Source organism: Fukomys damarensis, unplaced genomic scaffold (assembly GCF_012274545.1).
Source record: "Fukomys damarensis isolate Sample0158 unplaced genomic scaffold, DMR_v1.0_HiC HiC_scaffold_27, whole genome shotgun sequence".
Lineage (NCBI taxonomy): Eukaryota > Metazoa > Chordata > Mammalia > Rodentia > Bathyergidae > Fukomys > Fukomys damarensis.
The window spans coordinates 20821932-20833963 of record NW_022900939.1 but is presented as its reverse complement, the minus strand read 5'-3'; the positions used below and the strand labels follow the sequence as shown (position 1 = coordinate 20833963).

Genomic DNA, 12032 nt, shown 5'->3' with positions numbered 1-12032 from the left:
AGTGTAGGGAAAACTCCTTGGACTTGGCCTTCAGCATTCTTGTAGGATATTCCCTGAGTTGTCCTCAAAACATATGTCCCGTAGAAATGAGTATGGGGTGCAGCTGGGCTCTCTCTAGGGCCAAAGGAGCTACTCCCTGTGACAGGCAGTCTTACCTGGAGTGCAGTGTGGACTGTAGCTGGGCAGTTATACCTGTGAGCTGCTTCCTCACTAGGAATTCGGGTTATGTGTACAGATGCCCAGGGGTCCACACCACAGGGCTGAACCGGGCTGGTTCATATCAGCGGTCATGGTGCATCCAAGGAAGTAGGGTCAGTTGGTGCTGTGCCCTGTGGTGTCCCTGTAAGAGTAGAAAGCCTGCAGTTCCAGGGCCACTATGGGCATTGCTCTGGACCTGCCCATCCCTGGGCTCTTCTTTTGCTTCACCCCCATCCCCACCTCTGGCATCTGGGTACAGGAGCAGGGAGAATGGGGTGGCAGGGGTTTCTCAAGAGATCTGGAAGCTTGTGTTGGTGTCAGTGTCACTGTCATGCAGCCCCCAGAGAATAGGCCCCTGTCTGTGCCTGGCATGCTCTGTGCTGATCCCCTCCCGGGATCCCTCCCAAAAGCCCATATGCCCCTCTGAGCAGGTGCTGTGCATCTCCCCATCTTACACAGGAGACTCAGAAAGCCCCAACTGTGGTGGCCCAAGTGGCCTGCAGCAAGCAGGGACATGTGTCAGATAGGACTTACCCCAATCTGGTTCTCGGGCAGCAGGAGCAGAGGCAGGGGGTATGTCTGACCCACCTTGTCCCCTCCCCGGGCAGGCATCTCCTGTAGCAAGTCCATGATGAGCTCCGTGAGCCTCATGGGGGGCCGGAGCGGTGCACCCCTCTATGACCGGAATCACGTCACTGGGGCCTCATCCAGCAGCTCATCCAGCACGAAAGCCACACTTTACCCACCGGTGAGTGGGGTGAGTGGGGTGGATGGGCCCGTGGGTCTAGGAGGGTGAGGGAGTGGCCGGCCAGCTCTGGCTTCTACATCAGTGCTGGCTGGGGAGCCTTCCTGGGACCTTATGGTGAGGTGTGTTTCCTTCCCTATCCATCCCCTCTTGGCTTTTTAAAGCTTTAATGGCATTACTTTATTTAGAAAACCTTTGAGCCAGTTGTGGTAGGTAGCACTTGGTAGGCTGAGGCAGGAGGATTGCCCGCGAGTTCAAGGCCAGCCTCAACTACATAGCGAGACCCTATCTCAAAAAATGAAAAACAGGAAAAAACAAAGTCCTTATTTGTTGTGGATGGTCTGGAAACCACCTAATAATACCCAGAACTGAAAGCTTGTCCCTGCTTTTTGCCTCCTAGGGCTGTTCCCAGGGTCATCTTGGTACCTGGGTGGCACCCTGTCTTTGTGCCCTGGTCTTGCTCTACAGTGCCCAAGCCCTCTGCTGCCCTGCTGGGTCTGTCTAGTTTGTGAATTTCCTGTCTGCCTCTCCACCAGGATCACCCTGGATGCCCACCCTGGGCCTTGCTCATTCCCAGAGGTTACCTGGATTGCTTCCTCAAGGACAGACAGGGTGGTTTTTGTGGCTAAAACATTCCCTGGAACTTTTGGCAGCCCAAGTCAGTGAGGGGCTGGCCTAGAGCAAAGTGATTATAGAGTGAAGCACTAAGGGGCCCTTCCCAAGGTGCTGGGAGAACCCTGTTCCTGAGAGCCCAGCCTGAGGGTGCCCAAGTGAGCTTGCTGCATGCTGGAATTTGCATATCGTGGTCCCTCCCAGCCCCTGGGGATATATCTCGTGATCCCCCAGAACCACAGGTAGTACCAGACACACATACACTGTGTTTTTCCTGTACACGGGGACCTATGATAAAGTTAGTTATACGTTAGGCACGATAAGAGATTAGCAGTGACTAATAATAAACCAGAATAATTACAGTGATATGCTGTAATGTTATGTGACTGTGGTCTCTGTCTCTTAAGAGAGTCAGACAAATACTAATATTTTCAGACTGTGGTTAACCACATGTAGCTGAAACCACAGAAAGCGAAACCACATTAGGGGAACCTCTGTATTTAAGCACTGGGGTCAGACTTTGAACACTCTGTAAGTCCTGTAGTCTTCCCAAACCCAAATCTTCCTGCAGCCAGATGTTCCTCTAAGGTAAGAACAGCTCTTTGAGTTTCCCTGTCCCACCGAGGAGCCCCACCTTGCCAGCGCTGTTCCTTCCTCCTCTGGGCATCCTTCTGCATGTTGGCACCTCCTAATCGCCCCTGACCCTGGCAGGCCCTGGGAGGAGAGGACTGAGGGAGGTGTTATCTCTGGGCTGCAGGACAGGAACTGGGCCTTCTGGTAGCTCCAGGGCCTATTTTTAGGGGCAAAGGAAGCACAGAGCTGGAGCCTGGAGTTGAGACTGCCCCCATTCTGCTCCTGCTGCTACCGACTCTTTGCAGCCCCACGGAACCATCTCAGGGTGCCAGGACCCTGTCAGAGGCCAGTGGTATTCCTGTCACCCTCTGTGTCTGCATAGGGAGCTCTGGAAATTATAGTCTCCCTCCCCATGCTTAGCTGGGAGCTGTGCATCTTGCTAGGTAGAAGGACTTGGCACTGACCAGCCAGCTGTTTTATTTAAACACATTATTGTTTAACCTTACAGTTCACTCACTCAAAGTACGCTTTAGCATATTCACAGACGGGTACAACCATCACCTTAGTTGATTTCATAACACTTCATCCTTCACCACAGAAACTGTATAAGGAGCCAGCTATTTTAAATTAGCTAGTTTATTTTGCTTTAGTAATATGTGTTTATGGTACAGAATTCAGAAGGATACAGGATAATGTATAGACTAAAGAAGCCCCCACTTACTGCAAGAAGGACCCCTCCAGAGGCACGTCCTGCAGCAGGTTCCTTGCACGCATCCCCCATCTGTATGTATGAAAGGTATGGGCTTCATCTTCTCAGCAAAAAGAGTGAGTTTATCTTGAGAAACTATAGTTATGTGCACTTGCAGGAAATCAGAACGAACCCCTGCACCCCCTGCCTCCTTTCTCCAGTAGTAACATCTTTCATAACTGCCCCACAATATCATAATTGGGATATGGACATAATCCTTTGGCTTTGTTCTCATTTCACGAGGTTTTTTTTGTTTGTTTGTTTGTTTGTTTTTGTACCAGGGATTGAACTCTGGACCTTGTGCTTGTGAAGCAGGCGGTGGCTTCACCAGGTTTTTGTTGTTGTTATTGTTGTCATTTTCAGACAGCATCCCCCTAATTTGCTAAATTTCTGGACTGGGCTCAAATTTGTGATTCTCCTGCTTCAGCCTCCCGTAGTACTGGGATTATGACATATGTACTCTTGAAAACCCAAAAGATACGAAGTATGTACCTAGAGTCTTCTAAGCACTCTTGTGGCCCCCACTGTCGTGTGCGCTTAGCCATCCTGGGAGAGGCACTGCTGTCCTTATCTACATTTCACATAGGAGGAGGTCAAGGAGCTCAGTGGAACCTCTAGCCTGCGTCATTCCTCAGTAGGTGGGGGACCCAGGCTAGCCCAGTACTCCTGACTCTGCCTCTCCTATTCCTGCATTCTGTTTCTTCTGTGTCACGGGCAGGATGGTCTCAGCCTGAGTGCCTGGATCCTGGCAGGTCCCCCAAAGGGCCGAGTGTACCAACCATTTTGACCACCACAGTATTAGCGGAGTATCATCCATAGGTGACACTTCATCTTCCCACCAGCAGGGGGCTGTACCAGCAAGACTGTCCCTGTCAAGCTTCCTCGCCTCTCTTGTAACCCAAGGGGAAAATGGCATCATCACAAATAACATCAAACATCTTTTTTTGTGTGTTTAAGGACCTTTCTAGTTTTATTTTCTTAGCAGGATTTGATCATATCCTTTTGATACTGTGTTGCTCATAATGACTTGTAAGGTCATTCATTTATATAGATAGGTAAATAAAGGTATTTTAAGGACATTAGTCCACTACTTGGGATATGTGTTGAAAATATTTGTTTCTTGGGTTTGTTTTGTTGTTGTTTGGTTTGGAGTCTAGTATTTTTGCTATTTATTCAATGCAATAATCTGTCTTTTATGGTGTCCAGTTCTTTGGGTCATACTCTGAAAGGTCTCCTCGCCAGATCTGAAACATAACAGTTTCTTAGCCAGATGTGGTATGCACCTGTAATCTCAGGATTCTAAGAGACAGAGGCAGGAGCATCACAAATTTGACCCAGCCTAAGCAGCTTAGTGGTGTAACAAGGCCCTGTCTCAAAATGAAAGAGGTATGGGGATACATCTCAGTACAAAGACCTTGTGTTCTATTCCCGAGACTTCAAAAAACAAAAGCAAAGCAACAACAGTTTCTTTCCCTGTTCTTCTGTTAACATCCTCATGATCTTGTATTGTGTATTTAAGCTTTGGCCCTTATGGCACGTAGTAAGATGTACTGAATGTACTGAATGAATTTTCTTAATTTAGGGCCGGAGATTTAGCTCAGTGGCACCACACCTGCTGCGAAAGTGCAAGGTCCTGAGTTTGTTCCCCCATACCAAAAAAATAAAACAAAACAAAAGTAACCCCATCATGGTAGTGCAGGCCTATGATCCAGCACTCTGACAATTTTCTTAATTTGCTGAGAGATACAGATGGCTTGTGTTAGTCAAGTTCTTCTGAAGTTGGTTTTTTTTTGGTACCAGGGCGTGAACTCAGGACCTTGCACTTGTGAGCAGGCACAGTGCCCTTGTGTTAGTCCAGTTCTAATCCAGAGATTAACCACATAACTCATGAGTGTCTGGAATAACAGAATTCACCTGTGAGGGGGGAAGTGCTCTCTGTGAACTGAGGATTAGCAGGTGGGCTGAGGGCGAGCACCCAGGGAAGGGCCTTCCAGGCCAGGCCCAGCCCTATCTGCAGAGGGCATAGCTGTGCTTCACAGGATCCTGAGAAGTCAGGAGGCACTGAACCAGCAGGACTTGCTGGGAATCTGCATCTCAGCAGCTTCTCCCCCAGTTTTGTCCCTTGCTCCTCGGCCCTCGGCGGAGTAGCGCTTATACCCAGCCTAGAAGGGTTTGGGCAGAATTCCAAAGTTTGTGTTGAGAAGTCGTTGTGAAACCGGGTGTGGTGGCACACTGTAATCCCAGCACTTGGCTGAGGCAGGAGGATCACCTCGAGCTCGAGGCCAGCTTGGGATACACAGTTCAAGGCCATCCTGGACTGTATAGTGAGACCCATCTCAAAAAAATAAAAGAGACAGATACAGACACATACACCAGATCCAGTCAAGTTCATAGCCAGACATAGAAACAGGACTGCGCAGGCCTGAGCTAGGGGAACTTCTGGAGGGGTGAGGACCCCTTGGGCTGAAGGTGCCCCCACTGCCCATGGCTGTAATTGTGCTGACCTTCAGAACATGACTGTCACCTCCCCTCTGCTTTCTGAATCTCATCAACTCTGGCCAGAACCCAAAAGAGAAAGTGGGGGGCATGGACAGAACCTCCTCTCTATAGGCGAAGCTTGAAGCAAGTGGGTAGGTGGAGATGCATGGGCCTGGGAGGCTGGAATGACCCTGTCTGCCTCTCTGCAGATCCTGAACCCACCACCGTCCCCAGCCACAGACCCCTCCCTGTACAACATGGACATGTTCTACTCTTCAAACATTCCAGCCACCACCAGATCGTACAGGTAGGAGCCCACCCACCCCTTCCTGTGCCAGGAAGGAGGCCTTGTTCCCATTTTATAGGGTTCAGGCCCAGCTCTCCCTTGACTTTCCCAGCTTCCCCAGGGAGCACCTGATGGGGTAGGTGAGGTGAGCCCAGAGCCTGTGCTCAGGCACACTTAACCTTGGGTCCTTGGTGTCTGGGACCCTGGAGCAGCAGAACCTTCTGAGGTGGTGCTGCCTGCCATCTAGTGGCCAGGTTTGGGAACTCCTGGACTAAAAAGCAATCTCCCGGACTGAAAAACAATCTCCCTGGAGGTGGGAACAGTTGCCTTAGGCAAAGACCCACCTCATTTCCATCCCCTCTGTATTGGGTCATCTCCCTGCTCAAGGACTTGCAGTAGCTCCCTAGTGCTATAGCCTCCATTTCTCATCTTAAGCTATCTCCATCACGGTAGCCCTGCCTGCACTGTCCCCAGAGTTGTCACATCTGTGCCAGGCAAGCCAGCCCTCCCAGCCTACTGTCTTACCTTGTGCCTTTGCTTATACCATCCTGCTCTGGGCCCCACCTCCAAAATGTCTTCCTGCTGTCTGCCTATCTGCCTAGGTATGTGTTCTGCCTTCATGCTGGATTTGCCTTCTGGTCCATTAAGTCCCCACCACGGTGGGACCAGGGCTCTTATACACCACGATCCTTACCTTAGACTCAGGTCACGCAGTGTGTTACTGGCTTTCTGGCTTTTACGGGATGCAGGGAGCCTCCATGAGGCTGGGAGACACCTGCAGGGTCCAGCTGCTGTAACCCACAGTGGAACCATTTGAGGTCCATAATCTCCAGCACTTACCAAAATGATATCGTGGCCACGTACTGCTTCTAGCACCTTCCATCCAGAATCTCATGGAATCCTCACAAGCCCCTCCTGGGGCTGTTTCATTCTCTCTCATTAATCAGTGAGGAACTGAAGCTCAGAGGGGTTAAGTAATTAGTCACTGCCCAAGGTCAGCCCTGCAGGTTCTACAGGTCTCATGCTCCAGAGGCAACTTTGGCCTGGGGGCTCCAGTTCTTGTTAGGGCCCCAGGCTCAACAGCCCTGCCAGGTAGGTGCAGGCCCTTGGACTCTCTCCTTGTGGGGGTATTGAGGCTCAGAGAGGGCCACTCGGCTGGGCTGAATGCTGAGTCAGGCCAGCCTACTCCAGAACTTCAGTCCATGTCGGGGCAGATGTGATGAGGGGAGTTTTTTTTTAATCTCTCCTCTTCAGGCCGTACATCATTCGAGGCATGGCACCCCCGACGACGCCCTGTAGCACAGACGTGTGTGACAGCGACTACAGTGCCAGCCGTTGGAAGGCCAGCAAGTACTATCTGGACTTGAACTCGGACTCAGACCCCTACCCACCCCCACCCACACCCCACAGCCAGTACCTGTCTGCGGAAGACAGCTGCCCGCCCTCGCCTGTGACTGAGCGGAGCTACTGCCACCTCTTCCCACCCCCGCCGTCCCCCTGCACGGACTCATCCTGACCTCGGCCGGCCCACCGGCCTCTGTGCGCCCCTGTACATATTTTTAAATATGAACAAAGAAAAAAATATATTTTATGATTTAAAAATAAATAAATATAATTGGGATTTTAAAAACACGAGAAATGTGAACAGTGATGAGGGTGGGCGGGGATGGGGAAACTTTGTACAGTGGAGAAAATATTTATAAACTTAATTTTTTTAAAAAAAAAATGTAACTGCCATTCTTTCATGCCCTATGTGCATTTGAGGTGAGTGTCCCCGTGGAGTGAAGGCCAACCCCTGGGTGGCTGTTCTGTGCTTGTCTTGCGGTGTGCCTGTGTCCCTCTGTTAGGTTCCCATGGGGAAGGGCTGAGACCTCAGGAGGAGTCTTCCCTGGGAGGCATCCCTGTCCCCAGATGTGACTTGTGCAGTCCTGGAGGGCTTTGGGCTTGATCTTAGGCTTAGCTGGTGCTGCCTTCAAATTCTCAAGTGTTGAGGCTGATGCCCTCACTGTCCTTTCTGCACTGGGTCCTGCAGGTGATGTGCTTGGGGCTTGGGCTGCTCCTTGGTCCATGTTAGCTGCCATCTGTCCTCTCGTGTGCTGGCTAAGGGATGCTGGCAGTGATGAGGGGACCAGAGACCTCCTCCTGACCCCACTGGATGGGGCTGCCAAGCCTCACTCTGCTGACCTGCACTTGCCTTGTGGCAGGGAGGGGTTCCCTTGTCCCCTGAGGCATTTGGAAAAACAAAGCCTGAGGTCTGTGGTGTGCACTTGGGTGCTACTGGAGGAGAGAGAAAGCTTGGTGCCTGCTCAGTGGGCACTTCCCAAAGGGGGAAAGATGGAGAAGTAATCTGATGATCATGTGCGTCTTCAGAGGGAAGAGAGGGAATGAATGCCTGTCACGGGCACCAAGGGCCTCACCCCAACCAAAGTGTTGGAAAGCAGAGGTCAGAGCAAGGACACACGTGGTGCTGGTGCAGCTCCACCTGAGAACTGAAACACAGAGAGGGACGAAGTGCCCAAGCAAATCTGGCCTCCCAACAGAACCCCAGAAGAGAACCCTTGGCCTATGCCAAGGGTCTTCAGTTGTAGATGAAGGAGACAACAGCTGAGAGAGGGAGACTCGTGCAGGACCAACTGCTGGACGTCCATGTGGTCAGGTTGTGGGCATTTCCACTGCCAGGCAGGCATGCCACCTGCATAGGGAGGCCAGAAACTTGGGATCTCTGTTTTAGAGACACTTACTGCAACAACCACACCTTGACCCAGGGGGCTGGTATCCCCCCAGAAAGTGCCCTCCTGGCTCCTCCCTTGTGGTCTCTGCCTGAGTCCACACCTCTGCCTCTTTTTTCCCACCCAAATGTCTTCTCTTTCTTAGCCCAGAAGCTTGCTGGCATCTGGGTGATTACCAAGCCCAGTAGTTCTCTTCTTCCCTGCTCTGGCTATCTGTAGTCCTTTGCAGGAAGGAAAGTACTTCCTCCCCAGCTGGGCTGAACTTGCTGTACCAATACAAGAGAAGCAGAGGGGTCCGACTCCTGGGGGAGGGGAGTCAGCCCCTTATCTCCCACTGGAACCCATCTGGCTCCTTCCAGCCTTAGCGCCTTGGCCTGACCCACCAGAAGCTAGACAGCCGGCTACTGGACACCAGTCCCAGCCCTTCTGGAGCATGTTCTCTGCCAGGGCAGCCCCACTGCAGCCCTCGGCTTTGGGCCAGCCTGGGGGAGTGGTGGGGGAGCTGTGCCCTGGTGACAGAATAAGAAGAAAGACAATGTGGAGTCATTTTCTTCAAGTTGATCTTAAAGTCTTTCTTCAGAGTTTGTCTTTCCTTATCTGAGTGCATGCGTGAATTAAAATGTCCTTTTTATGAAATCCTATGTTTTAAACACATTGCTTGATAGAGTTAACGTTTGGTGGCTCTGTGTCTGTTCCCAGAGTTTATGGATTAATAGCTGAGCAGAGAGTAAAGGGCATCATTATACTCTTCTCTACTTCTGAGCATGTTTGATAATATTAAATATTTATGTGCATGTGTTTTTAAGTCTAGATGGATTGAACAGTTAAACATTAAAGACTAAATTACACAAGGACTAGGGCGAAGGGGCGAGGTTGGTGACCCATGAAATGTAGACGTTTTAGGATGCAGGGGCTGATCTGTGTCAAGTGCAAGACTTACAAGACATTTCTAGGCTCTAGCCCTGTCCCTCGTTCCCCTGGCCCACAGGAAATGGGCTGAGCTCTGATACCTGCTCCCCCAGGAAGCCTCCCGGACTCTAGCCCCTCCACCTAGATTCTCTGTGCACCACAGTTGCTGACCTGTGGAGCCCATTTACCTCGAGCGAGGTTTGGATCATCTTATTTCATTATCGTATACATGTCCCTGTGACCTACCTGGGTCTGGGGTGGAAGAGCCTGAAGCAGAAACTGGCAAGTCATCTAATGATGAATTGAATAAAAGGACTCACAGGGCCCTACCTAGGCAGCCACAGATGGCAGGTACCAGTCCCCGGCTGTCCCTTCTACCCTTGGCAGCCAACCCTTGCCTGGGGGTTCTCAGCAGCCTCTCTCATCCCGCCCTGGGCCCTGTGCTGCTCTGACACTTGCTATTCTTACTTCACTCTGTCCTTTTTGAAGTGTGGGGAGCTTGCCCTGGTTCCCACTGTCTGGGCCTAGACTCCAAATTCCTTTCCTGACTTGCAAAACTTCAGAGTCCCCCAGATCTGTGATCACTCCAGCCTGTCCCCCACTGAATGAAGCTCTTCTCTAGTTTCTTTCCCTGGCATGCCCACCCTATCTATCCATCTATTTATCTCCCTCCCTAACTCTGAATCAACCAGCCTGACTGTTCCTTGCTATCTTTGTGCCTCTGAACAGCTGGATCAGTGTAACATCTGCCCTGGTTTACTGTCTTCCTGACCCAGCACTGCTCAGAGTGTGGACACAGGCTGGTAGGTATTACTACCTATGCTTCACAGAGAGAGACCCGGAGAGTAAGGTTGGATCACGCAGCCAAGCTTACCCAACCAAAATGGCTGTGCCTGGCATCTGAATGCTTTCTGGGCCTGTTAACTAATCTATAAATGGGGATGATAATGCTTTTCTGAAGCTACCACCAATAACTTCTTTCCAGACAGTCTGCCTCTGGCCACAGGTTTTGCTGGAAGGGTGGACTGAAGGCCTTGGGATATGTTTGCATGGCTAGAGTCTCAGCTCCTCAGGCTCTGGGGTTGCCCCAACCCAAGGTGCACAGAATGCACATGCTAAGTGAGAGGTATTGGACCTCAAGAGTCTGAGTCAGTGAGGCAGAGGAAGATCAGGCCAGCTGGGGCCTGTGCAAAGAACAAGGGTGGGTGCAGAGAGATGCTGCAGCCAGTGCCCAGATCAGTGGCGGCCAAAGTTTGCCACTTTCTCCACAGGCCTGAACTCCCAAAGGCAGCCTGAGGAAGCCACATAGCAATTGCACCGTGCCCTCTTTGAGTTACACTGGCCATCATTGATCAAGCCAGCAGCACTGGGGCAGCTGGTGGACTTGTTGAGAGAGATCAGATCCTGTCTGAGGTGTTAGCATCTGGGAGTGGCAATGTCCCTGAAAATCATTCATGAGTGAATCATCTGTGTCACCAGTCTCCCATCCTACCTGGGGCACACCTGCCTCCCCAGTACTACAGAGCCCCACGTGTGTGTGTGTGTGTGTGTGTGTGTGTGCGCATGTGTGCCACTGTTTGCTCTGCCGCTTAGACCTAGGAGACCAGGCAGGGCTCAGTCCTCCATGTCGTATGGGATGAAATGCCACCTCTCCAGGAAGTCTGCACTCTTCTGCTACCCTAGGGTCACCTGTTCTTTCCCAGGTGGTGTGGGGACCAACCCCAACAGGACCTCAGAGTCAGCCTGTGAGCCCACCCTCCACAGGGCTCTCACCAGTGGGTGACCATATTGTTCCAAGCACACGTCACTCCACGGCCCTGGCAACCTCATTTCTGCCCCAGGTTGAGGCAGATTGTTCTCAGGGGCAGAAGGTGAGCAATCCTGGGTGCCCTGGCTGGTGTGGGGTGTGGGTCTTTTGAAGTCTAAGACCTTGACTCTCCAAGAGGAGAGATGGCAGTGGAGGGGTCTGGCCAGCATTTTGGGAAAACGCAGATGTCAATCCTTCCCCAAGACAAAAATGACTATCCTACCTCCTTTTGTTGAGGGTCTCTTTCCTGGTAGTGATGGGCCACAGGTAGAGATACCTAGCAGCACCCTATCATCTTGACCGGGTCACTTTATTAAAGTAGGACAGTTGCTAGAAAGTACTCTCTCCCTTACAAAAGGATGGAGAATGCGGGCATCGATCCCACTACCTCTCACATGCTAAGCGAGCGCTCTACCACTTGAGCTAATTCCCCAGCTCTGAAGTACTTCCGCCCCCGATGCATATTGTGATTCACGTCATCACCGGTCTTCCCCCCCAACACCCCTGCCTGGGGGTCACCTCGCCACCCCATTGGTTCCTTTGCACGCCGAGCTCCACCGCCACGACTGGTTTGGCTCTATTTTGTTTTAAAAGGCACTCGCTATTCGGATTGGCGGTGCAAAGCGTCTATCAAGCGGAGGACCTGCTGTTGCTAGGGCGTAGGGAGACCCGGCCAGGCTCCCCGGGATTTCTGATTTGTTTCTCAGACTCCAGGGTCCTAGAGATTCCGGATCCGTCATATCCTAGGGAAAAGAATGCTCACCTCGAGCTTGATTGACAAAGCCCGTGAGCCAATTGGAGCAGAGGGAAAGGAGTTGCCAGGCTACCCAATGGGTTGTAGGGGGCTGGAGAGGAAGACCAATAAAAACGGGTTAGGGGCGGGACAAGAGCCACGATTGGCTGCAGGAGGGTCGGAGGGAGGGCGGGGGAAACTGAAGGCCTGCTTG

At 51.6% G+C, this 12032-nt stretch overlaps 1 protein-coding gene and 1 non-coding gene across 3 annotated transcripts in view; one reads left to right on the top strand and one right to left on the bottom strand.

Moving 5' to 3' along the window:
* Lrp5 (LDL receptor related protein 5) overlaps positions 1 to 7270 on the top strand; it is a 79025-nt gene extending 71755 nt beyond the window's left edge. For both annotated transcript variants that reach the window (XM_010635761.3, XM_010635760.2), the window contains 3 exons: positions 807 to 946; positions 5564 to 5661; positions 6895 to 7270. In XM_010635761.3, the coding sequence (XP_010634063.2) occupies positions 807 to 946; positions 5564 to 5661; positions 6895 to 7156 (500 nt within the window). In that variant the 3' untranslated portion in view covers positions 7157 to 7270. The remainder of the gene's footprint in view (positions 1 to 806; positions 947 to 5563; positions 5662 to 6894) is intronic.
* A 4175-nt stretch (positions 7271 to 11445) lies between these two features.
* Positions 11446 to 11518, bottom strand: Trnaa-agc. Its single transcript has one exon. It is a non-coding gene; the product is annotated as a tRNA-Ala (tRNA).
* Between the last annotated feature and the right edge of the window lie 514 nt (positions 11519 to 12032).